We start from the raw sequence: 23,345 nt of genomic DNA, 5'->3' as shown, positions 1-23,345 counted from the left end.
TTACCACAAATAATTTGTTAAGTGGCAGAAAGGATGGAATAGCTGCACAATACCTTTTATTTTATTTATTTATTATTGGTAGCAGTAAGTCATTATTTGTAGCAGTAGAAGCCATTTGTCTGGAAGCACCAGACATCTCTGCTTATGCTCTCTTTCCTTCCTAGCTGCCAGCTCGCTATCCTCCCACAGATTTAAGAAAAAGTGACGTGACACTTAGTTTTCATTTTCAGTTTAAATACTCTCCCCCATAGAAAACAACGGAGAAATCCAGGATTTTGCCATAGCTGTGTTTGGGCAGCAATGTGTGCCCTCTACCACAACAAAAAGTAGGAGAAAGGGAGGAATTTGTGCTCTTTTCTAGTTTGTACATTTTAAAAGAAATTATAAAACATTAAAAAGTGCAATGAGTTAACAGAGCACGGGGCTCCTGGATGCAATGGGACTGAGCGCTGTTTGGGCTGAGAAGAGGTCTGACCAATGAGCAATTTAGGAGCAATCTGAGCCGTGCTGTGTCTGGCAGGTTTTTGCCGAAATGGAAACCCAAACTAGCCTCGGCCCAATCTTCAACCTGAAATATTAACAGCGGACTACATTACAGGGTTCTTGTATGCTTTTCTCTCAGCCTAATTCCCAACCTCCAACGTAGGGAAAACATGAAACCGAAGGGAAAACAGCATTGATGGATGGATGGTGTTCTTAAACGGCAGGATTGTGGAATGCTGCTGTCTTGGCCTGCTCCCCAGTCTGCAACGGGAGTGCAACACAGGACTACATTGCATGGTTCTGGGAAAACATCTAGTCTCCATTTTTTAATGTTTAAGAACACAATAAATGAAGAGTTCACACAAAGTAAGACCTGAGTTAGAAAGAGCACAACTCCCTTCCTTCCACTGCTTCCCTTTGTTTTGGCGCCGGGGGAGGGGGAGGCACCCGCTCGTACCGAGTTACAGTGACACCCTGGATTCTTCCTTGATCTCTGCAGGCATCTCTTAGTTCAACCCAGGGGAGGTTTTAAACACCGGCTTCTCCAATGTGAACCTGGAAATCCATCCAGAACACACGCTGTATCACTCTAACGCCTTATCTCTGTGCCTCCTCCCTCAGCCGCACCCTGGGCCGGACGGTCAGCCGCTCAGCAGGCTACAAAGGCCCGGGGCGGCGGCGGCGGCGGCTCCTCGGGCTCGATTTTGCGCGGAAGTCGCCTTTGCTGCCTCTCCACTCCCCTGCAAGGATGAAATGCGGCGGGAGCACCGAGGCCAAGCCGGCCACAGCAGAGACGCAGCAGATTGCCCAGGCGGTAAGGGAGGTGCCGAGGCCTCGTTGCAGCTTTCTAAGCCAGGAGAAAGCGGGGAGCGCCGGTGGAGGGGGCGGCGCCTGCAGAGGCCTTGTCCAGCGGCGGCGTTGTGCGAGCCCGCAAGGTTCCTCTCAGGAGCGGCCACCCCTTTGCCTGCCGAAACTCCGCGGAGGCCGCCACATTAATCTGTTGTACCTAAGACAATGGAAAGCAGTGCTTGACCTATGGGGGGGGGGGCGGGCGGGACGAGGGCCCCGACCCAAATCCATCTCTGACTCCTCAGTTTTAGCGAAAGCAGCGCCCGCCCCCGCCCAGCCTTCCTAGAGCAGTAGCTAAGGCAGGGGTGGGCAACTTGTGCCCCTCCAGATGTTGGACTGCAACTCCCCTCACCATTGGCTATGCTGGACAGGGCTGATAGGAGTTGCAGCCCAACGACATCTGGAGGGCCACAGGTTGCCTGCTCCTGAGCTAGAAAGGTGGTCACAACAGGGAAGCGGCCTACCAGTAATTCAAGCACTGGGGGAGCAGTTTGTCACACCTTTTGTTGTGGCATATGCTAGAGGCCACTTTATGGATATTGATCTGAAGAAGTAGTCCAGGAAAGTGTATGCTGTGTCAAGCCAGCCTGTCTTTAAAGTGCCATAAACCTTCTTACCTTCTCAGAGTTGGGGGTTTCTGATTCTTTTAATAGTTGATTAGAATTCCCCATTCCAAAGGTGCAAGGGCAGAGCCCCTGTAGGCATGTATTTGCATCTGGGCCTCTTAGTCATGAACCCCCCAAAAGGGGTGGTTGTTTTCCAACTGAGGGAAAATCCAATAACACTTATGCGAGAGGGTTTGTTTTTAATTTATTTAAACTGCCCCCACTCATACATTTCCACAGCTACTGCTTTAGCCAATGGAGACATCGCCAGCCCCACAAAAGCCAAAGCAGAAGTTGGGTCCTTATTCCCATGGAAATTCAAAACAGAGCTGAATGAGCAGCCTCAATAAGGAACTGAATTTATGTGTCCTTGTACCCAAAAATAAGTTTTGGGCTACCCTGTATCATATAACTACATGAGTAGGGAACTGCCCCCTTCAAGATCCATAAGAATTAACTCCAATCCAAACTGTTGTTTTTGTGCAACACCCTTTAATGCATGATGATCTGAGATGATACAAATCAGGAACAGGGTGGGCTGGGGAGTGCACCCTGAATGAAGCCTCTCCAAATCGTATAACCACACTTCTAAGAGAGTGTCTTCTATGATGCTCCCTAATATTCCTAATATCTCATCAAGCCCAGTATGTCATTTCGTCTCAAGACACTGTCAAGTGTATTCATCTTGAAGGGGCAGTCCCTTGGTCATGAAGATACATGATATGGGGTAGCCCAAAGCTTATTTGGAGGTGCAGGAGCATACAAACTCCAGTGTCTTATTCAGGCTGCTCAGTCAGCTGTTCTGAATTTTTGTGGGAGCTAAAAATAAGGAGCTGGGAACTAGTAACTAATCAATTGTTCACGGGTAAAATTTCCCATGTCCTCAATTTCCGAACCAGCAAGGCTGCCCTTGGGAACAGCCATTCCCTTATTCAACAAGAGAGCGGGAAGAGAGTTCTTCTGCTTCTGCATTTTAGTCAGTCTGAAATGGGTTTGCTGGTAGCTTTTGGTTCCCCCCCCCCCATTTGCCCTTATCTGCTGTTACTTTGGAATTGTCTGGGTGCAGCTTGGGACTGCACATGACTGTGACTCATCCATCAGCATCCAGTGGGCCCAGCTTTTTGTTTAGGGACAAACCGCTTCTGCTGATTGAGGACAGTTGTCAAATCTGCTGTGGTGAACAGACAGCAAGGGCTGCAATGTGTGCAACTTGCATATTTCTAGATTTCTGGTTTAATGGAGCCTTGGTCATATATAAAGGGGGAAAGTAAAGTAGCAAATGTTCTGCTTATGACATCTGATCTTATGACTGGACAGTATTGTCTTCATGTGGAACCTGATTCAAGAATGTGACTTTCCTCTAATCCTAGTTTGTACTCTCTGTTTATTTAGAGACTAATCCTATGTCCCCTAGACAGTGTCTGGGGGAGATAGGAGTTTTTGTTTTCCCAGCTCAGAGCTCATAGCCAGGAAATCGTGCTTCCCGTCCCCTCCCCCTCGTAGCTGGGGTGGAGAGAACCATGGCAGCTGCCCCTCTGTGCCTGTCCTTGCTCATAACTTGGAGCATGGACAGGGTGAAAAGGGTGTTCTTGGGGCGGGAAGGAGACTGTGGAAGCTGTTTTAGACAGCTTCCTATGCAGTCTCCAGCCTTCTCCTGCCCCTTCCCTGGAGCTGTGCTTGGGCGTCTGAAATCTGGTGTCTAAGGAAAACTGCAGGGCAGCCAGAGCACGGAAGGAATCTTCTCTCTGCTTCGGCTGCCCTGCATTGGATAGGCAGGTTGCCTCCTCCGGAGGGGACTGTCTCTCTCAATAGGATTGTGTCCTTATTTATTCAAAGCATTTTTATCTCGCCCTTCAGTCAAAAGACTCCCAAGAATGCTTACAAGAATCTACAATCAGCAGTCCCTGCCCTCTGGCTCACAATCTAAAAAGACATGAGACACAAGGAAAGAGATTGGGAGGGAGGAGGGTGGGAGGAAAGCATGATAGTGATACACGATGGTGATTCAGTTGCCCAGATGGATGGGAATATATTAGGTTTGCACTGCATCTGTTTGTCCTTCTGGGTGGGGATATTCTTTGCTGTCCTGTTTCTTTTTTCTTCTCTTCGGAAGTTAATAATCTTGCACAGGGGCTGGAATGTGCAGTTGGCAACCTTACTTGCCCTGATTGTGTGCCTGATGATGATGATGATTTTGTTGGTCTCTAGGACTGCCAGCCTAGCTAATGAAAGCTTTATTCAATAGGAATATTCTTAACACTTGTTTTCTAAACTATTTTATTTATTTATTACTGCATTTATACCCCACCTTTTTTCCTCTTGCAAGGAACCCAAGGCAGCTTACATTATCCTCCTCCTCCTCTCCATTTTATCCTCACAACAACAACCCTGTGAGGTGGGTTGGGCTGAGAGTCTGTGACTGGCCCAAAGTCACCCAGTGAGCTTCCATGGCCGAGTGGGAACTACAACCCAGATCTCCCAGCTCCTAGTCCAACACACTGCCACTAAACTTGAAGCAAACTGGCACTTCCCTTGGGAGGAATTGCACAGGGAAGGTGTTGCTCTGCAAAAGGTCCTGTCTCCACTGCCTTCCTACTAAATGTCAGCTGTGGTAGGGAAATCAGTAGTAAGATCCTTCTTGGCTTAGGTGGCACACATGGGAGGAGGCATTTCTTCAAACAGAGCCCTTAAAGATCAAAAGCAAAACTTTGAACTCACCATAGAAGCCGAAGGGTAACCAGCACAGCTCCTTGAGGACTGGTGTTGGTCTCTTAAGCTGGTATCTGTCAACATTTCCCACATTGCTTTCTAGGCCATTTAAAACTGGCTAGGGGAGAAGACAGCATCTCCTTGTGGCAAGATATTTCCAGGTCTCAATTCTTATTTAATTTTATTTATTATATTTTTAATCAACCCAATAACCAATGTTCTCTGGGAAGATTACAAATAGTTACAATACTAAAATGCCATAGAAACAGTTGAAAATATGAAATACAGTACAAATATATAAAAATACAATACAGTACAAATATTTAAAAATACAATACAGTACAAAGCAAACAGCACAAAAATAGATAAAGCAGCCATTAAAAATGTAGAACTAGGTCTCAAAAATGCCTGGTGCCAAAAAGATAACCGTGTGGGTGCTAGGTGAACCTCTTTGGGAAGGGCATTCCATAAACAAGGTGCCACAACTGAGAAGGCCCTCTGTCTTGTAGCCACCTGTCTAGTGTCCTTGAGCAAGGACACCCAGAGGAGGTCCTCAGAAGATGACCTAAGGATCTGAGCAGTTATGTACAGGAGGAGACGTTCCTTTAGATACTCTGGTCCCAAGCCATTTAGGGCTTTAAAGGTCAACACCCACACTTAATTGGGTTCAGAAACAGACAAGAAACCAGTGCAGCTGATGAAGCACTGGTATCACATGATCATATTGGCCAGTTTCACCTTGACCATGATTTTGAGAGCACAAATAGCTGAGGTCTTGCAGACTGTAAACTTTCAATAGTTGGCTAAACAACTGAAGTACTTTTGTCCCTTTCTGTTCCCCAAGGTGAAGGCACAGGTGGAAGAAAGAGAAGGCAAGAGTTTTGAGGTCTTCAATGCTGTCGAATTCAAAACACAAGTGGTTGCTGGAACAAACTACTTCATCAAGGTACCATATATGCTGACTGTTTTCTATATAAGATCCTATAGTACACATGTGCTCTTGTATATAGTGAGTTATGTGCAGTATACCTGCTAATAATGGGCAACGCTATATGTTTTCCCATAAGTGGCAATAATTAATGTATCTGATGCATATTCCAAACAGAATGATTTTGCACTGTGAGCCATACAATGTACTGGATGGCCCTGGGAAGTCAGGCATCGTTCTTGGTGATGTAATAAATCCTGTGTAGTGCCTCCCTGCACATATAAGAGGACAAGGAAAAGAATTCTAGGCTAGCTTTCTTCCCAACTTGCTAGTTATAAATATAGAGGGAATTTATTTGGTGGGGTGGTAAGAGGTGGAATGGAGGAGCATTCAGTTACCAATGGCCAGCTTTAGGTCTGGTGGGGCCTGCAGGTGCACTGGGGGCAGCAAAGGCAGAGCTCCCTTTATGCATGGCTGTTTCCCTCCTTTTCCCTTGATGTGAGTCAGGTGTATGCTAGCAGCAGTAGCAAAAACCCCAGTCTAGTTGCCAGGTGCAGCTGCTTGTGCCTCTTTCTTCAGTGAGAATTAAGTCTTTCTTTACATTCTAACAAATGTTAATAGGAACCATAACACATCTACCCTCATGCAGTTTGCATTTGTTCTGTGATAATTAATGTTGGTGCTGATGACCCCCAGAGAATGTGTGGGATGGATGATCTCACAAAATATGTTCAATCCACAAAGGAGTATTGGGAAGATATGTCCTTTAGCATACAGTAGGCTAAATAGGAGTCTCTGCAGTTTGGTGCCATGGCAGTATGAAATTTAATCCTCCTGTGTGACAGGAGGTATTGATACCTCCCTTTCCCATTATAGCTGTGAGGAAATGGGAGGAGTACCTGAGGCCTAGGTCATGGGATGACTTTCTCTCTCTCCTTAAAGCTTTGACTTCACACAATCTATACACTCCTTTCCTTACCTTTCAGGTCCATGTTGGCAATGAGGAGTTCCTTCACATGCGAATATTCAAAAGCCTCCCTCATGAAAACAAGCCACTGACACTCACCAGTTTCCAAAGCAAGAAAACAAAGCATGATGAGCTGACTTACTTCTAGAGGGCTCTTTGGAAGTCTCTTCCCAGTACATTTTTCAAAACTGTGTTAACTTCACCAATGCAAAACATAATGTCTTTTTCGGTGTTCTAATTATTTTTACAAATATATCATTTTAAATCATCATTGACTTAGCCATGTCTTGATCATATGAAATCTGTGACATAACAGTAGTCATTATATTCACACAAATTAATCGACGTTTGTCTTTTAGGTACTATTTCATTGGAGGCTTTTTGCAAATGTGCTGCTGACTACCTCCCCACTGCCAAACCCTGCAGAAAAATAAACAATTTGCTGGCTTAAAACGAAGTGGCGTGCTGCTTTCCATGCACGAAACAGTTTTTCCTTAGTGTATGTAGAAGAGACAGTTTTGTACCTCCTTCCAGAAAAGTAACCTCAGAAGCTCTTACTCAGATTGATGAGGATTTAGTGTACACTTGTTTCTACCGCCATAAGTAGCACTCCTTGAGTGACACTTGCGTGGTTTCTTGGGGGGTTAGGATTGAGATGGAGTGACCACATGCTCTCAGTGGGCAAGTCTGGCTTAGATTATTTATTTATATACTGCTCCACATCTAGAACAGATTTTGGAGTGGTGAACACAAAAGATAAAACAGTAAAAGAATAAAAGATTAAAACACCGTATTAAAATTATCCTTTTTAAAAAACACAGTACTAATAGAAACCGTGACTGGTCAATCAAGGAATGCCTCCTGGAACAGTGCTGTTTTCAGAAGGCACCAGAAACAACACAGTGTTGATGCCTGCCTGACCTCTAGGGGCAGGGAATTGCAAAGAAAGTGGGCTGCCATGCTGAAGGCTCTTCTCCTGGTGGACTCCTATCAGGCCATAGGTCCATGTGGAACCACCAGGAGCGAGCCCTCTGATGACCTCAGTGATTGGGCAGGTTGGTAAGGGATACCTTGGTCCCAAGTTGTTTAGGACTTTGTATGCTAGTACTAATACCTTAAACCTGGCCTGGTAGCGAATAGACAGCCAGTGCAGTTCCCTCAGCAAAGGAGTTACATGCTGGAAAGGGGCAGCTCCCGACAACAGCCAAGCTGCTGCATTCTGCACTAGCTCCAGCTTTCAGAGCAGCCTTAAGGGCAGCCCCACATAGAGTGCACTGCAGTAATCCAATCTTGAGGTTACTAGTGCCTGTACCACTGTGGCCAAGCTATCCCTGTCCAGGAGAGGCTGTAGCTGGTGAACCAGCCGAAGCTGGTAAAAGGCACTCTGAGCTGCCATGGCCACTTGGGCTTCCAACAACAGTTATGGATCTAGGAGTACCCCCAAACTATGGACCTGATCTTTCAGAGGCAAACCCATCCAGAACAGGCAATGAGCCTATTTCCTGACGTAGGAACCACTCACCCACAGGGCTTCTGTCTTGCCAGGATTTGGTTTCAGTTTATTGGCTGTCATCCAGCCCATTACTGAGTGCAGGCACCAATCCAGTACTTGCACAGCCTCTCCCGATTCAGATGCTGCAGGGAGACAGAGTGGTGTGTCATAAGCATACTGATGGCACTTGGCTCCAAATCCCCTAATGACTGCTCCCAGTGGCTTCATATAGATGCTAAATAATACTGGGGACAAGATGGTACCCTGTGGAACCCCATAGCTCAGTTGCCGAGGGGCTGAGGAATGGTCACACAATGTTAGTCTCTGAAATCGACCCCGCAGGTAGGACCGGAACCACTGTAACACAGTGCCTCCGATACCCATCTCACAGAGCCAATCCAGGAGGATACCATGACTGATGATATCAAAAGCCGATGAGAGATGGAGCAGATTTAACACGGGTGCACTCCCCCTGTCCCTCTTTTGATAAAGGTCATCCATCAGGGCAACCAAGGCTCACTTGAGGACACCGAGTGGATATCCCTGAGATCTCTCTCCTTCTAGGATGGTGGAAAGCAAGGAAGCACTGCACTTGGGCAACAGAGCTGCTCCATTTTCCAGAATGAAATGAACTGGTTGACAAACATTTCAGGTAAGTTGGAGAATGGAATGTTGCTCCATATAAAGAAAATCATCCTTAAGTCAATCTTATATTTAAGTACTTGCCTGGTAACTCTAGGTGACAAGGAACTGTATGCCAGCAAGATCTGCTGTATATTCTCATCTGGAAGCCCAGGCTTGGACTGTGTCAGAACTGGAAGTTAGAATGTGCAAATTACAACTTCTGATTGTAGCACAGCCCAAGGCCACCACCAAACTTCACATGTGCATGCAGCATGAGGAGAGTTGCAGCAGCAACAGCTGCATCACACAATTGGACGTCAGAAGTCTGAACTGTTGCTGAGGGGGTTGCTTGTCTCTGCAGCCATTCATAGCAGTTACAGTAGCTGCATGGTGCTCAGCCCCATGAGTATGCTGCCCCAGGAGGCGGCTTGTCTCAGTTCTGCCACTACTGGAATGGTGTGGCCATGGTTCATGTAATTATTATAATGTAATACATGAATGTAGTTTGAGGCATATGTGCCAACATGGAAGCATTTTTGGTGAAAGTTCCTGTATTCACCTGCCACCTTCCCTTCTGTATGGGGAGCTAGATTACTTATCATTCTGTGTGCTGAAACAGTCCAGTAGAATTATTCTTATATGGGAGGCCTAGAATCGGCCATCTTCTCTGAAACGGATTCAGTGACTTTCCCAAAGGCCACACAGTCTCTTGGTCTTTGTGTCGATACAATGGTAGTAGTAATGATGTATCTAGCTTTGGGCTGAGCCTGCTGCTAGCAGAGTGCAGTCTTGAGTGAGCAGAGCAGAGGCTTGGGGGGTTTGAGTGGAACTGCTTGGTTGGATGGGAGGGAAAACTGGTTGACTGCATAAGACAATTTAAAGGCTCAATGATAGCCAAAAGGTTTTTTTAATTAAAAAAAAACTTGCTAGGAATTAAAATCTTCGTTGTAGAAAGCGATTATTTGTGCCATGTTTGTTGTTTCCTGGGTAGAATAACCAACCAATCACATGGATCGTGCAAGGCAAAGCAATGTAGAATGTTTCCATAAGGGGTGTTTTTATTTGAAAATTTCAAGGTAAAGGGTATTGGGGTTCTATTAGTGTGAAGTAAAGGCTTTACATACAGATTGGTAATTACATTTGCACATCAATATGTTCCAAGGAGAAGAAAACATAGAATATCAGCTTTTAAAAAGTAGAGCAAGAATTAAGCCTACCTGCTGCCATATGCCCTGTTTCTGAAATGTTAATGCTAGAAAAGTACCTGCTTTTCTGCCCTTGTGTCTTGTAAATCAAAAGAGCAGAAGAATGAAGGGACGGGAAAATCAAAGCCATATTTTTGAGAGCTTCATCTTAAAAATTGAGGATATCTAACTAAAAATGGCTGAAGGTTGAAATGTTAGCTAGGGAAGCGGTGAAAGATCAGGAACAAAATACGGAGAATTGAAGATCAACCAATTAAGAACATAAGAGCCATGCTGGATCAGACCAAGAGTCCATCTAGTCCAGCATTCTTTTCACACAATGGCCAACCAGCTGTCGACTGGGAACCCACAAGCAGGACACAAGTGCAACAGCACCCTCCTGCCCATGTTCCCCAGCAACTGGTCTACATCGGCATACTGCCTCTGGTACTGGAGGTAGCTCATAGCCACCAAAACTAGTAGCCATTGATAGCTTTCTCCTCCAAGAATTTATCTAAACCAGTAGTGTAGTGGCAAATTCAGAAGTGCAGGGTCCCTTTGTGACAGTCACAGCCATGCCCCCTCACAGCCATGCCCCCTTCTTAGATTGTACAACCTTGTAAGGTATACAACCTTCAACTGGGATCCAAAAACAGTGCAGCTGAGAGTCAGGCAGGAGTATTTCAACTGGACGTCTGAGAAAAAATGCAGGGGTGTTAAAAAATCTTTTTCACCCACCTTCTCACTCACTCACAAACATTTTAGGTTTTCAAAAGATGATACTCTGCGGAAGCTCCACCCTCTCAACTCAGCCCTCATGGACAGAGCCCTTCTCATTTAAACAGCCCCCTTGCACACTCCCTTAGCACCCCAACATTAGCCTTCCCCAAGCTTCTTCATTATATCTCCCCCTCCCCCTCCAACAGGCACATCCATGCACCCAGCTGGATTGAATTACACACACACACACACACACACACACACCCCTCTTCTTTCTCCCCTCCCCGCAACTGATTTTTTTCCATTTCCCTCCCCTCCGCCAGGGTTTGTTTGCCCAGGTACATGCCAACCTTGTACCAAAAAGTGTAGCTGACAGAGCAGGTTGCATCTGGCAATTCCACTTAGTGTAGAAATTAATGTTCAAGAATTAACAGTGCAATCCAATGTGTGTTTATTTTGAATTAGATTACAGAGATCTTGGGAAGGCAGCTAAGGCTGCAGTCCTATGCACTCTTACCTGGGAGAAAGCCCAGTTGGCAATTGAATATAGTGGGACTGGCTTCTGAGTAAACATGCATAGGATTGTGTGATTGAAAAAACTGGCACAAACCAACTCTTACAAAGAATAATTCAGTAGCTGAACTTCATCATCTTGCTTCTCATTTGCACCACCCATCTGCCTCCATCTTTTTGATGTTCATCAAGATGTGAAAGAAACTTTTCCATAACATTTCCCCCGACCCCCCCCCCCGAAAGCACAAAAATGCACCAATCCTAAACACACTTACTGAGGGAGCTGGTGTATTGCTGTGGCCCTGTTCTCCTTTCCTGCCCTGGGATTGTGGGAGGGGGATAGGATGGTGCTCTGGCTGCTGGTACTGGGGTATAGTTTGGAGAACTGCCAAAAACATGTTTAAGCATCAGGAGTTTTAAGGGTGATTCAGTAATGAGCACCCCCCGCCCAACAAACCTCAGCTAAGGGTATGTAAATCATCTGTGTGTGTGTGTTTTTAATAAAAGATACAAAACAATGGGAGCATATTTTCAAGAGGAGGATCTCCACACCCTTACTGCCTAAAGGTACATTATATCTAAGTGGTGTGAGGAAAAAGGAGAACATGATGATGATGATGATGATAATAATAATAATAACAACTTGTATAATCAAAAATTAAGTTTCAAACAGCTATGTAACTTTAGATTACAAATTAAATTTAAATTTAGATTGTAAGCTTCTAGGGGCAGAGACCTGACTTTCTTGCTTATGAGTCTCTGTAAAGTACCACATATATTGTAAAACCAAAGTCTGTGCATCTTCAAGAAGCAGCTGAAGACATGTTTTACTCAAACTGTCTTTTGGTGACCAGCAACAGGGAAAGACAAAGTAGATTGACTAGCATATTGTTACCAGCCCAGAGCCTTTGGGATGAAGTAGACTGTACATCCAGTCGATAAAGGGTGCAATCCTATGCATGTTTAGACAGCTTAGCTGGCTGGGGAATGCTGGGAATTGTAGGACTTTTTTATGTCTAGACATTCATAGGATTGTGCCCTAATTAAATCAATAATACATCAGATATGGACGACAATGATGATGTAACTTTTTTCTACCTCAGATAAAATAGTAACCCTATTATATGGACTCATGGCCATGGGGCTTACTCTCAAGTATGGGGGCTTACTCTCAAGTAAGTGCAAAGCAAATCTATGGAGGAAATGAGTGTGTGTGTGTGTGTAGAGGGAGAAAAAGAGAAAAAGCTGCTTTACTTAACACATTTATTTAAAGACCATCAGGGTTACAGGTAATGTGCACTTTAATTTTAATTTTTTATTTTATTTATTAAATTTTATTTTAATTTTTAAAATGTCTTTTCATTTATTTTTTTACTCATATAGACTTCCACTTTCTTCTATCTGCCCTCCCCAGGCCCCGACCCCATGCCCCACACCCCGCTGCCACTGGCACCGCCACCACCACCCAACAAACTGGCTGAGCTGACCTGTCTGAGTCTGATGCTGGCCAGCATATTCTGGGCATCGTGTCTTTCGCTGCAGCAGCCCACGCATGCTGGGTTGCCAACGCTCCACAACTGGCTGGGCTTGCTGGGAGCACGGGATTCACAATCAGGATCAGCATCTTCAGCAAGCAACTTAGCCTGGCCCACATGCTCCCATCCTTCCCCGAAAGCGGATGGCGCCTCCATCTCTCCATTTCGGAGAGAGAGGAGGTGGGCTGCAAGAGAGGGTACATTAACCCTTTGCTGGGTGAGGCTGCTCTCCAGACGGGGGAGCGGGGAATTGGCTGCTCTTCCTGCCCCATTCCTGGTGCTTTGGGGAGAATAGCTGCTGCATGCAGTAGCAGCTGCAGCGACTGCTCTGGGGCTCTTCCAGCCACCTGCCCTGCCCCACAAGTAAACAATGGTGGCAGCGCCCCCCTCCCGCTCCTGCTGCTGTGGCCAGCAGCAACAGCAGCCCTGAACGGGTGGCCGGTGCTGCAGGATGATGAGGGCAGCGCCAGGTGCGCAGGCACGGAACGGGGACAGGCAGCAGGGTGGGAAAAGGGTCAGGGAGCTGAGGGGCTGGCTGGGGATGGTCAGGTTGCGAGGCGTGGCGGCTGCTCGGGGTGGAAGGTGGAGAAGCCAGGCGCTGAGGAGGAGGAGAATAGGGGGTGCCGAGAGGAGGCTGCAGAGCTCCCTCAGGCTCCCTCTCTCGCCCCCTTTGTCTGGCCAGCAGTAGTGTAGTGCAGGGTCCCTTCATGATAGTCACAGCCACGCCCCCTGCTAAAATTATATAACCTTGTAAGATTATACAATACAAATGAGCTTCCAGTCACTTTGTTTGGAGTATCCGGTCACCCTAATTCAGAATTATTAAAAGGTCCATTTGAAAAGAAAACACACACACACAAAATTCATGTCCAGCAACTCACTAGAAACCCTCTGCTCAGTGCAGGAATCCAAGTCAAAGCTGTCCAGCTTCATCTTGAATGCCTCCAGCATTACTCCTTCTTAATTCAAGAAGCATGTAAGCACAGTCTTCCCCACTATGGGGAGATGTACTGATCTCGGAAGCTCAGCAGGGTCAGCCCTGGTTAGTACTTGGATGGGGCACCGCCTGGGAATCAGGCTTCCTGCACTGAGCAGGGGGCTGGACTCGATGGCCTTGTAGGCCCCTTCCAACCCTGCAATTCTGTGATTCTATGATCATCATCAACATCAACATATATTTAATATTAATTATTATTATGAAGACCCATTGGAAAGCAATGCCCATTAAAACAAATTGAACTTAGTCTGAGGTGACCTACAACTCGCTTAAGGCTGCAGTCCTATACACACTTGTTGTTCAGTCGTTCAGTCATGTCCGACTCTTCGTGACCCCATGAACCATAGCATGCCAGGCCTTCCTGTCTCCCCGAGTGTGCTCAAGCCCATATTCATTGCATCAGTGATGCTATCTAGCCATCTCATCCTCTGCCGTCCCCGTCTCCTTTTGCCTTCAGTCTTTCCCAGCATCAGGGTCTTTTCCAGGGAGTTTTCTCTTCGCATTAGGTGGCCAAAATATTTGAGCTTCAGCTTCAGTATCTGTCCTTCCAATGAGCACTCAGGGTTGACTTCCTGTAGGATTGACTGATTTGACCTCCTTGCAGTCCAGGGGACTCGTAAGAGTCTTCTCCAGCACCACAGTTCGAAAGCATCGATTCTTCGGTGCTCAGCCTTCTTTATAGTCCAGCTCTCACAGACATACGTTGCTACTGGGAAAACCATAGCTTTGATTAGATGAACCTTTGTCAGCAAGGTGATGTCTCTGCTTCCTACTATGCTGTCTAGGTGTGCCATAGCTTTCCTCCCAAGGAGCAAGCGTCTTTTAATTTCATGGCTACAGTAACCGTCTGCGGTGATCTTGGAGCCCAAGAAAATAAAATCTGTCACTGCTTCCATTTCTTCCCCTTCTATATGTCAGGAAGTGATGGGGCCACATGCCATGATCTTAGTTTTTTTAATGTTGAGTTTCAAACCACCTTTTGCACTCTCCACTTTCACCCTCAACAAGAGGCTCTTTAGATCCTCTTCGCTTTCTGCCATTCAGGTGGTATCGTCTGCGTATCTGACGTTGTTGATAATTCTCCCGGCAATCTTAATTCCGACCTGTGATTCATCCAACCCAGCGTTTCTCATGATATACTCTGCACATAAATTAAATAAGCAGGGCGACAATATACAGCCTTGTCGTACTCCTTTCCCAATTTGGAACCAATCGGTTGTTCCATGTCTGGTTCTTACTGTTGCTTCTTGTCCCTTGTACAGTTGTCTCAGGAGACAGGTAAGGTGGTCTGGGACTCCCATCTCTTTAAGAATTTGCCAGAGTTTGTTGTGATCCACACAATCAAAAGCCTTAGCATAGTCAATGAAGCAGAAATAGACGTTTTTCTGGAATTCTCTTGCTTTCTCCATGATCCAGCGAATGTTGGCGATTTGATCTCTAGTTCCTCTGCCTCTTCGAAACCCAGCTTGTACTTCCGGTAGTTCTCGGTTCGCATACTGCTGAAGCCTAGCTTGTAGGATTTTGAGCATCACCTTGCTGGCATGTGAAATGAACGCAATTGTACGGTAGTTTGAACACTCTTTGGCATTGCCTTTGGAATTGGAATGTAAACTGACCTTTTCCAGTCTTGTGGCCATTGTTGAGTGTTCCAGATTTGTTGACATATTGAGTGCAGCACTTGAACAGCATCATCTTTTAGGATTTTAAATAGCTCAGCTGGAATACTGTCATTTCCGCTAGCTTTGTTGTTAGTAATGCTTCCTAAGGCCCACTTGACTTCACTGTCTAGGATGTCGGGCTCAAGTTCAGTGACCGCACTATCATGGCTATCAGGGACATTAAGATCTTTCCTGTATAGTTCTTCTGTGTATTCTTTCCACCTCTTAATCTCATGTGCTTCTGTTAGGTCCCTGCCTTCTTTGTCCTTTATCGTGCCTATCTTTGCACAAAACATTCCCTTGATATCTCCGATTTTCTTGAAGAGATCTCTAGTCTTTCCCATTCTGTTGTTTTCTTCGATTTCTTTGCATTGTTCATTTAAGGAGGCCTTCTTGTCTCTCCTTGCTATTCCCTGGAAATCTGCATTCAGTTGGGTATATCTTCCCCTTTCTCCCTTGCTTTTTGCTTCCCTTCTTTCCTCAGCTACTTGTAAAGCCTCATCAGACAGCCACTTGGCTTTCTTGCATTTCTTTTTCTTTGGGATGGATTGAGTTGCTGCCTCCTGAACAATGTTACGGACCTCCGTCCATAGTTCCTCAGGCACTCTGTCTATCAGGTCTAATCCCTGAAATCTATTCCTCACCTCCACTGTATATTCATAAGGGAGATGATTGAGGTCATACCTGAATGGTTTAGTGGTTTTCGCTAAGTTCTTCAATTTAAGCCGAAACTTTGCAAGAAGCAGCTCATGATCTGAGCCACAGTCAGCTCCAGGTCTTGTTTTGACTGACTGTATGGAGCTTCTCCATCTTTGGCTGCAAAGGACATAATCAATCTGATTTCGATATTGACCATCTGGTGATGTCCACGTGTAGAGTTGCCTCTTGTGCTGTTGGAAAAGAGTGTTTGCTATGATCAGCGTGTTCTCTTGGGAAAACTCTATTAGCCTTTGTCCTGCTTCATTTTGTACACCAAGGCCACGCTTGCCTGTTATCCCAGTGATTTCTTGACTTCCTACTTTAGCATTCCAATCCCCTATGATGAAGAGGACATCTTTTTTTGGTGTTAGTGTTGTAGGTCTTCATAGAACTGATCAACCTCAGCTTCTTCGGCATCAGTGGTTGGGGCATAGACTTGAATTACTGTGATGTTGAATGGTTTGCCTTGGATTCGTACTGAGATCGTTCTGTCATTTTTGAGATTGTACCCCAGTACTGCTTTTCCCACCCTTTTGTTGACTACAAGTGCTACTCCATTTCTTCTAAGGGATTCTTGCCCACAGTAGTAGATATGATGGTCACCTGAATTAAATTCGCCCATGCTTGTCCATTTTAGTTCGCTGATTCCCAAGATGTCGATGTTCAATCTTGCCATCTCATGTTTGACCACCTCCAGCTTACCTTGATTCATTGATCTGACATTCCAGGTTCCTAAACAATATTGTTCTTTACAGCATCTGACCTTCTTTTCACCACCAGACACATCCACAGCTGAGTGTCCTTTTGGGTTTGGGCTAGCCGCTTCACTCTTTCTTGCGCTACTTGGAAATTCCCTCTGCTCTTCCCCAGTAGTATATTGGACACCTTCCGACCTGAGGCGTCATATCCTTTAGCCTTGTGATACATTCCATGGGGTTTTCTTGGCAAGAATACTGGAGTGGGTTGCCATTTCCTTCTCCAGTGGACCACATTTTGTCAGAACTCTCCACCATGACCTGTCCGTCTTGGGTGGCCCTGCACGGCATAGCTTATGGCTTCACTGAGTTACGCAAGCCCCTTTGCCACAACAAGGCAGTGATCTATGAAGGGGATCACTTATACACACTTATTTGGGAGTAAATCCCATTGAACATAATGGTACTTACTTCTGAATAGACAAGTAGGATTGCCTTGCAAGGCTACAAGCATAACTACACTCACTAGGGGAGTAAACTAAAGTCCAAAGCAGCTGCCCCCGCCCCCTGGGTCAGTAGCCACAGATGTAGACAAAGCACACTCAAGTGGTGGGTAGGGAATAGACTTTTACTGGAGATATAACAAACTTACGTCTCAAGGTAAGCCGGCTGAGGTCAGCATCACCTGCAGGAGGAAGGAAGAAGATAGAAAAGTAGAGGGAGGAGACAAGGAAAAGGCAGAATGACCTCTCAGAGATCCCCTCCCACCTTACTCCTATTAACCCTTCAAGTTCAGGTGAAGTGACTCATGGCCCTAGTCCCGCCAACATAAACTCCATTGAACACGCTGGGATTTACTTCCAAGAAAACAAGCCTAGGATCCTACTGTCAACCAGAGGAGTTGGATCCAACCCCAGCCCCCCTCCTGGGCCTTGAAGGACAAATTTGATGTGCGAACAAACAGCAGGTGAAAACTTTTAACTGCATGGTGCTAAAACATGATCCCCTCCTAACGTCTGCACATCGAGCCCACCAGAATCCTTCTCCCACATGCAGCAAACTCCACACATCAGCACGAGCAACAGACAGTGGTGGCGGCAGCCTGCCACCCGTTCCTGCCGTGGCCAGCAGCAGCAGCCCTGAAAGGGGGGCCGGTGCTGCAGGATGATGAGGGCAGCGCCAGGCACGTAGGCATGGAGCAGGGATGGGCAGCACGACGGGAAAAGAGTCAGGAAGCTGAGGGGCTGGCTGGGGATGGTCAAGTTATGAGGCATGCTGGCTGCTCAGGGGGTGGAAGATGGAGAAGCCGAGAGCTGAAGAGGAGAATAGGGGGCGCCAAGAGGAGGCTGCAGAGCTCCCTCAGGCTCCCTCTCTTGCCCCCCTTTGTCTGGCCAGCTCTGCGTGGTAGGCGAGAGGCCGTTGCCAGTCTCCTTCACTCCCTTCCTCTGCTCCCTCCTCCTCCCACCACATCTGCCCCACAGCAGCAGCAGCAGTAGACTGCGATTTGGCTCCAATAAGAGTGCAGGAGCGAAGCCCCGGTGTGACCCCAGAGCGCTACACCACTGATCTAACCCTCTTTTAAAGCCAACCAAGTTGGTGGCTGTCACTACATGTTGTGGTAGCAAATTCCATAGTTTAATTATGAGCTGTGTGAAGAAGTACTTCCTTTAATCTGCCCTGAATCTCCCACCAGTCAGCTTCAGGAGATGACCCCGGGTTCTAATATTATAAGAGAGTGAGGAAAATGTTTCCCTATCCACATTCTCCACAGTATGCATAATTCTGTACATCTCTATCACATCTCCCCTTACCCTCCTTTTTTCCAAGCTAACCAATCCTAGCTGTTGTAACCTTCCCTCATAGGGGAGATGCTGCAGCCCTTTGATCAATTTAGTTGCCCTTTTCTGCACTTTTTCCAGTGCTACAATATCCCTTTTTTTGGTGCGGTGACCAGAACTGTACACAGTATTCTAAGTGTGGTTGCACCATAGATGTGCGTAAAGGCAGTATGATATTGGCAGTTTTATTCTCAATTCCTTTTCTAATTATGCTTAACATGGACTTTGCTTTCTTTTTTACAGTGGCCACACACAGCGTTGACATTTTAATTGAGCTGTCCACCACAACCCCAAGATCTCTTTCTTGTTTGGACAATGCTAGTTCAGATCCCATCAGGTTATACTTGAAGCTGGGATTTTTTGCCCCAATATGCATCACTTTACATTTGCTTACATTGAACCTCAATAGCCATTTGGATACCCATTCTCCCAGTCTGAAGAGATCCTTTTGGAGCTCCCCACAATCCCTTTTTGTTTTAACCACCCTAAGTAATTTGGTATGATCGGTAAACTTGGCCACTTCACTGCTCACTCCTAATTCCGGATCATTTATGAATAAGTTGAAACGCATTGGTCCCAATACAGATCACTATGGGACCCTACTATTTACAACCCTCCATTGGGAGAATTAACTATTCATTTCTATTCTCTGATGTTCTTTAACCAGTTACTGGTCCATAAGAGGACCTCTCCTCTTATTCCATTACTGCTAAGTTTGCCCAGGAGTCTTTGGTGAGGGACTTTGTCAAAAGACTTTTGGAAGTCCAAGTAGACATTGAACTTGTTCAGTCATCATGCTAAGCCATGATGGTTAAGAGTTTTGAGCTAACTGTGGTGGCTTAGCGTGATGTCTGAAGAGGCCCTATTGTTAATGGCCATTACAGGAGTAGGGTTGTTGATGGCCGTTGGCGGACATTTTCTTCTTTCTTTCTGGTTCCATTACAGAAATAAGTAAACAATAAATAAAAATGCTGGAAAATTGTGCAAAAATTGCCACATCACTAAAATGCGCATATGCACATGTGCACAAAATTGCCATATATCGCTATAATGCACATTATCCCTGTATATTGTTAAAACACGCATTTGCGCATATGCTCAAAATAGCTATATTGATACAGCGATTGTGCACACATCAGTACTTAGTGCTATATAAATGCTAAGCCTTATTAGTATTATAAAAGGCTAGACAAGCATTTTGTACTGAATCTACTGCCGGTCAATTTCACTGAGTGACCCTGAGTTCTAGTGTTATGGTAGTGTCAGGAGCACCCTAGTGGCCTCTGTCAGTACACTCCAATAGCCAACTCAAGACACAGACAAAAGGATTCTTTTTAAGGCTTTAATCCTTTTACAACTTAATGACTCTTTCAGATGCTATCACCAGCAACTAAGCAATGAACAGCGGAGTAGCCTATGCTCCGGGTAGGCGGTTGGTCCCTGTTTGAAGAAGAATCACTTGAAGACCCTGAACTTATGGGCTAGGGAGAGATCCTCTTTCCCTTGGGTCCATGGGACGCAGCCATTGCTTGCGCGCCAAACAGGCGCTATGCCTCCTTTCCACGCCCTCCATCGCTCGTTGCTCTCTGCGTCGAGCGTCTAGGAAGCCCCCCTCCCACACTCTCTCACTGCCAGGGTCACTATCTCAGGAATGCTGGCAGGAGGAATCTCTGCCAGCTGCTGTACCTGTGAGGGATGAGCTGGGTCCTCTCCCACGGATTGCTGATCCTCCTCAGAATCAGAACTGCTCTGGGGTTCTATTGGCTCAGTTTCCACCCTGACAGGTAGGTGGAGAAAAAAATATATCACCATACTGTTCATTCATTCATTCATTCATTCATTCATTCCCTGCCCACTTTCCCCTTTTCCATGCCGAGAAAGGCAAGTGCTGGTCTGCAGGGCTCACAGCCCAGTTGGGAGCACTGATAATTTATTACTTGGAGCACTGATCTTAATGAAGTAGTTGGTTCAAAAGAGTACAAAAACCACCTGTTTTTTGTGCTCTATAGCACTGAAAATAGTTCTTGTTTTCTTTCTGTTCTACTTGAGGTTTCATCTGAAATTAAAAATAAGTAGAATGTGTCATTTTACTTTTTGGACAGCAAAGAACTGAACCATAAGCCACAGGAAAAGATGGGAGATAAATTGTCCCATTACTTTATGTATTGGAAATGTCATGGACACAAAAATCATTAGGACTTGGTTCCAACTTCCTCCTTCGTCCAGTGATATGGATACCGCTGCTTGGATGGGATTTCCCTGTGCTCTCCTCCCCACTGCAGCCCCCTATGTGCCCCCCATATATGCCCTGGGGGGTCGCCGGTGAGGGGAGGCTGCAGTGGGGAGGAAAGGATGAGAAAGTCACATTTCAACAGCAGTATCTATTCTGCTGGTGGAAGGAGGAAATTGGATCCAAGCCCAGGACTTACCTCAGTTTTCGCAAGTATATAAAATCTGTGGCCTCAATGTGAGCTCGGCCCTGAGGCAAACGGTGAGTCTTTGTGACTGTCCTTCCCAGACAAGCCATGCCAGCTTGGCAGCTGGAATTGGGGTAGTTTTTTAGAGTGAGTTGCTTTTGATGTACAACTAAAAAGTTTATTTCAGGGTGGAAGTTATTTTGAAGAAGAAATACAATAAAAGAAGTCATAAAAGGTCAGGTGACATTCAAGTAAAAGTGTATGGAGCAAATCAAGAAATTTAGCCACACTCCTTCAGCAATTATCTAACACTTTGCCTTCTCCATTTCTGTCTCTGAAAATATTAAGTTGACTCCCCTGAATAAATAATAATATTTCAAAATAAAGGTCATCTAGAAATGCTGAGATTATTAGCATATATATTCTTTTTCTGTCTGCAGTCTGCATATAGATGACTGGAGTTAGAAAATGGAGGATCTGTCAGGACAGGAGAGCGAAAAAGAGTGTGGGAGAGTTTAATGCCCCCATTTATACCATGAGTTATAAACGTGCATCCCCACAATTTCTACCGAACTTTGAGGCAAAGTGTGACATATTTCTAGGAAATAATAGAGTTTGGCTTAATTGCAATTGCTGGGAAGGTTTCTGAGAAGCTGCTAACTCACCTCTCTCAAAGCAGTATCAGATGTCATTTTATAAAATGCTGAGTGAAGAGCCGCTGAAAATGCTTAATGATAATTAAGTAAGCATTTGAAGATGTAAAAAAGATGGAATAGTGATTGTATGAAAGAATTCTGGGGAACTAATATCAAGAACTAATTGGCAAAGAGGTCTGGGCAATATCTAAGGAAGGATGTTGAGTGAATGCCAATCACTCAAGAGTCAAGGGATATTTGAGGAATGAAGAATTGTAAAACTTAATGTTTAGTGTCAATGTTTATCTGAAGAGCAGAGGTGGGGAACCTTCAGCCCACGGGCCTTATCTGGCCTGTTGGGGGTTGGGCACCCTCAGTGGGTCCCTCCCCCTCCCCAAATCCCACCCCTTGGCCTGGAAACTACCGGAGGCTTGGGGAGGAGCAAAGGAGAAGAATCTCCATGTTATATCCAATCTGTAACTGGAGATAACAAGGAGATTCCTCTATGTACTGCTCCTGCTCACAATTGGACCATGAGCACCACAAGCCAGCCCTTGCCTCTGTTTGCACAGAAAACGGAAAAGTGGGCAGGTTGGGTCCAGATGATGTCATGAGAGGGAAGGGACTTCTGGGAGGGTCTCCGTCCCCTTCATATCATCCAGCTTTGGGCTGGGGGGCAATCCGGCCCCTGGACCAAAAGAGGTTGTTCGCCCCTGCTCCAAGAGTGCTGGGTTGTAAAACTTTTCTTACTTCATTATTCAAGGTCGCGGGTGTACTAGGAGTTTCACTTAACAGTTAATGGTCAATAATTAGTAGGCAAGAAATAGAAATGAAGAATAACAGACGCATTCTTAGGAAATAGAAATGGTGGATGGATGCAGCCCAGCATTTTGTTTTGAAGCATGTCCAGCCACCCAGAAAAAATAAAAAAGGGAAGCTGGGGGTGGTGGTAGGGGCTTGAGGGGGTTGTTTTGTCTGTGCTCTATGCATGTGTCCCGTTTCCCCCACCCCCCGTGTGTATGTTAGCTGGTCGGTCAGTCGTTTTGTTTTGGCATGGTGTGTGTTTTTCCCTGATTTCTGGTGTGGGTGGGTGTTTGTTTCTCTGAGTATCACCAGTTTGCCTTCTATGAAATAGGTATTGTGTTGTCATTTGTGGGGGCAAGTATGTGATTTGGCATTTGGGGCTCAGACCCTTTAGCTTGTACTTAGTTTCTTGGACAAGTTACTTGTCTCTGTGCCTCATCAGTTTGTCTTCTATGAAATGGTGTTGGACCATAAATGTGTGGGTTCAAAAGAGTAGTTTTGTGTTTTGGAGCTCAGACCCCATATCTGCCTTGTTCTTGGGCAAGTTACTTTTCTTTTGGTGTCTCACCATTTTTCTTCTGGAAAGTGGGTGTTTTGTGACTAGTCACACCCACTATGTCAGCCTTTTTGTGAGTGGGCAAGCCCCCCACTATGGCAGCTATTTTGTGAGAGTGCCCATGACACTCTCAAAATTCCAAATGTGCCCACCCACTAATTTAGGGGGAGTAGGTGCCCTTCCAGAACACATTGAACACCACTCACCCGATGCATCACCCACTAATACGGCTTCCTCCTTGTTCATCATTATTGGGTAACTTATCCTTTAAAATAAAGTGCATTTTCCATATTGGTTTGTCTAAAATTCAGTTTAATTTAAATATAATGTTGCCACATTAAATCCTGGTATCTGTTTTAAAGTGGGTTCTTTACTCACCTGGCTGGCTGGCTGTTGAATGTTTGGAGTAATAGGTTTGGCATCAGTTAAACCGCCAA

The 23,345-nt window shown here is 45.6% G+C and overlaps 1 protein-coding gene across 1 annotated transcript; it reads left to right on the top strand.

Moving 5' to 3' along the window:
• The first annotated feature begins 1,108 nt into the window (after positions 1-1,108).
• Positions 1,109-6,994, top strand: CSTA (cystatin A). The gene is made up of 3 exons (XM_084835307.1): positions 1,109-1,297; positions 5,491-5,592; positions 6,561-6,994. The coding sequence occupies exons 1-3, from the start codon at positions 1,232-1,234 to the stop codon at positions 6,687-6,689; spliced, it is 297 nt and encodes a 98-aa protein (XP_084691433.1). The 5' UTR covers positions 1,109-1,231; the 3' UTR covers positions 6,690-6,994.
• Positions 6,995-23,345: the final 16,351 nt, after the last annotated feature.

The sequence above is a fragment of the Heloderma suspectum genome, chromosome 2, assembly GCF_057233095.1.
Source record: "Heloderma suspectum isolate Gila_16-S chromosome 2, 16-S_ref, whole genome shotgun sequence".
In the NCBI taxonomy this organism is placed as follows: Eukaryota; Metazoa; Chordata; class Lepidosauria; order Squamata; family Helodermatidae; genus Heloderma; species Heloderma suspectum.
Note: the sequence above shows the minus strand (reverse complement) of the source record. Positions and strands in the feature narration are given on the sequence as shown.

What these genes read in the sequence shown, in the direction of transcription:
- CSTA (XM_084835307.1), top strand. Translation starts at nt 1,232, where the DNA reads ATGAAATGCGGCGGGAGCACCGAGGCCAAGCCGGCCACAGCAGAGACG. An exon ending in CGCAGCAGATTGCCCAGGCG is followed by an intron (nt 1,298 to 5,490) that starts GTAAGGGAGGTG and finishes CTGTTCCCCAAG; the next exon opens with GTGAAGGCACAGGTGGAAGA. An exon ending in GAACAAACTACTTCATCAAG is followed by an intron (nt 5,593 to 6,560) that starts GTACCATATATG and finishes CTTACCTTTCAG; the next exon opens with GTCCATGTTGGCAATGAGGA.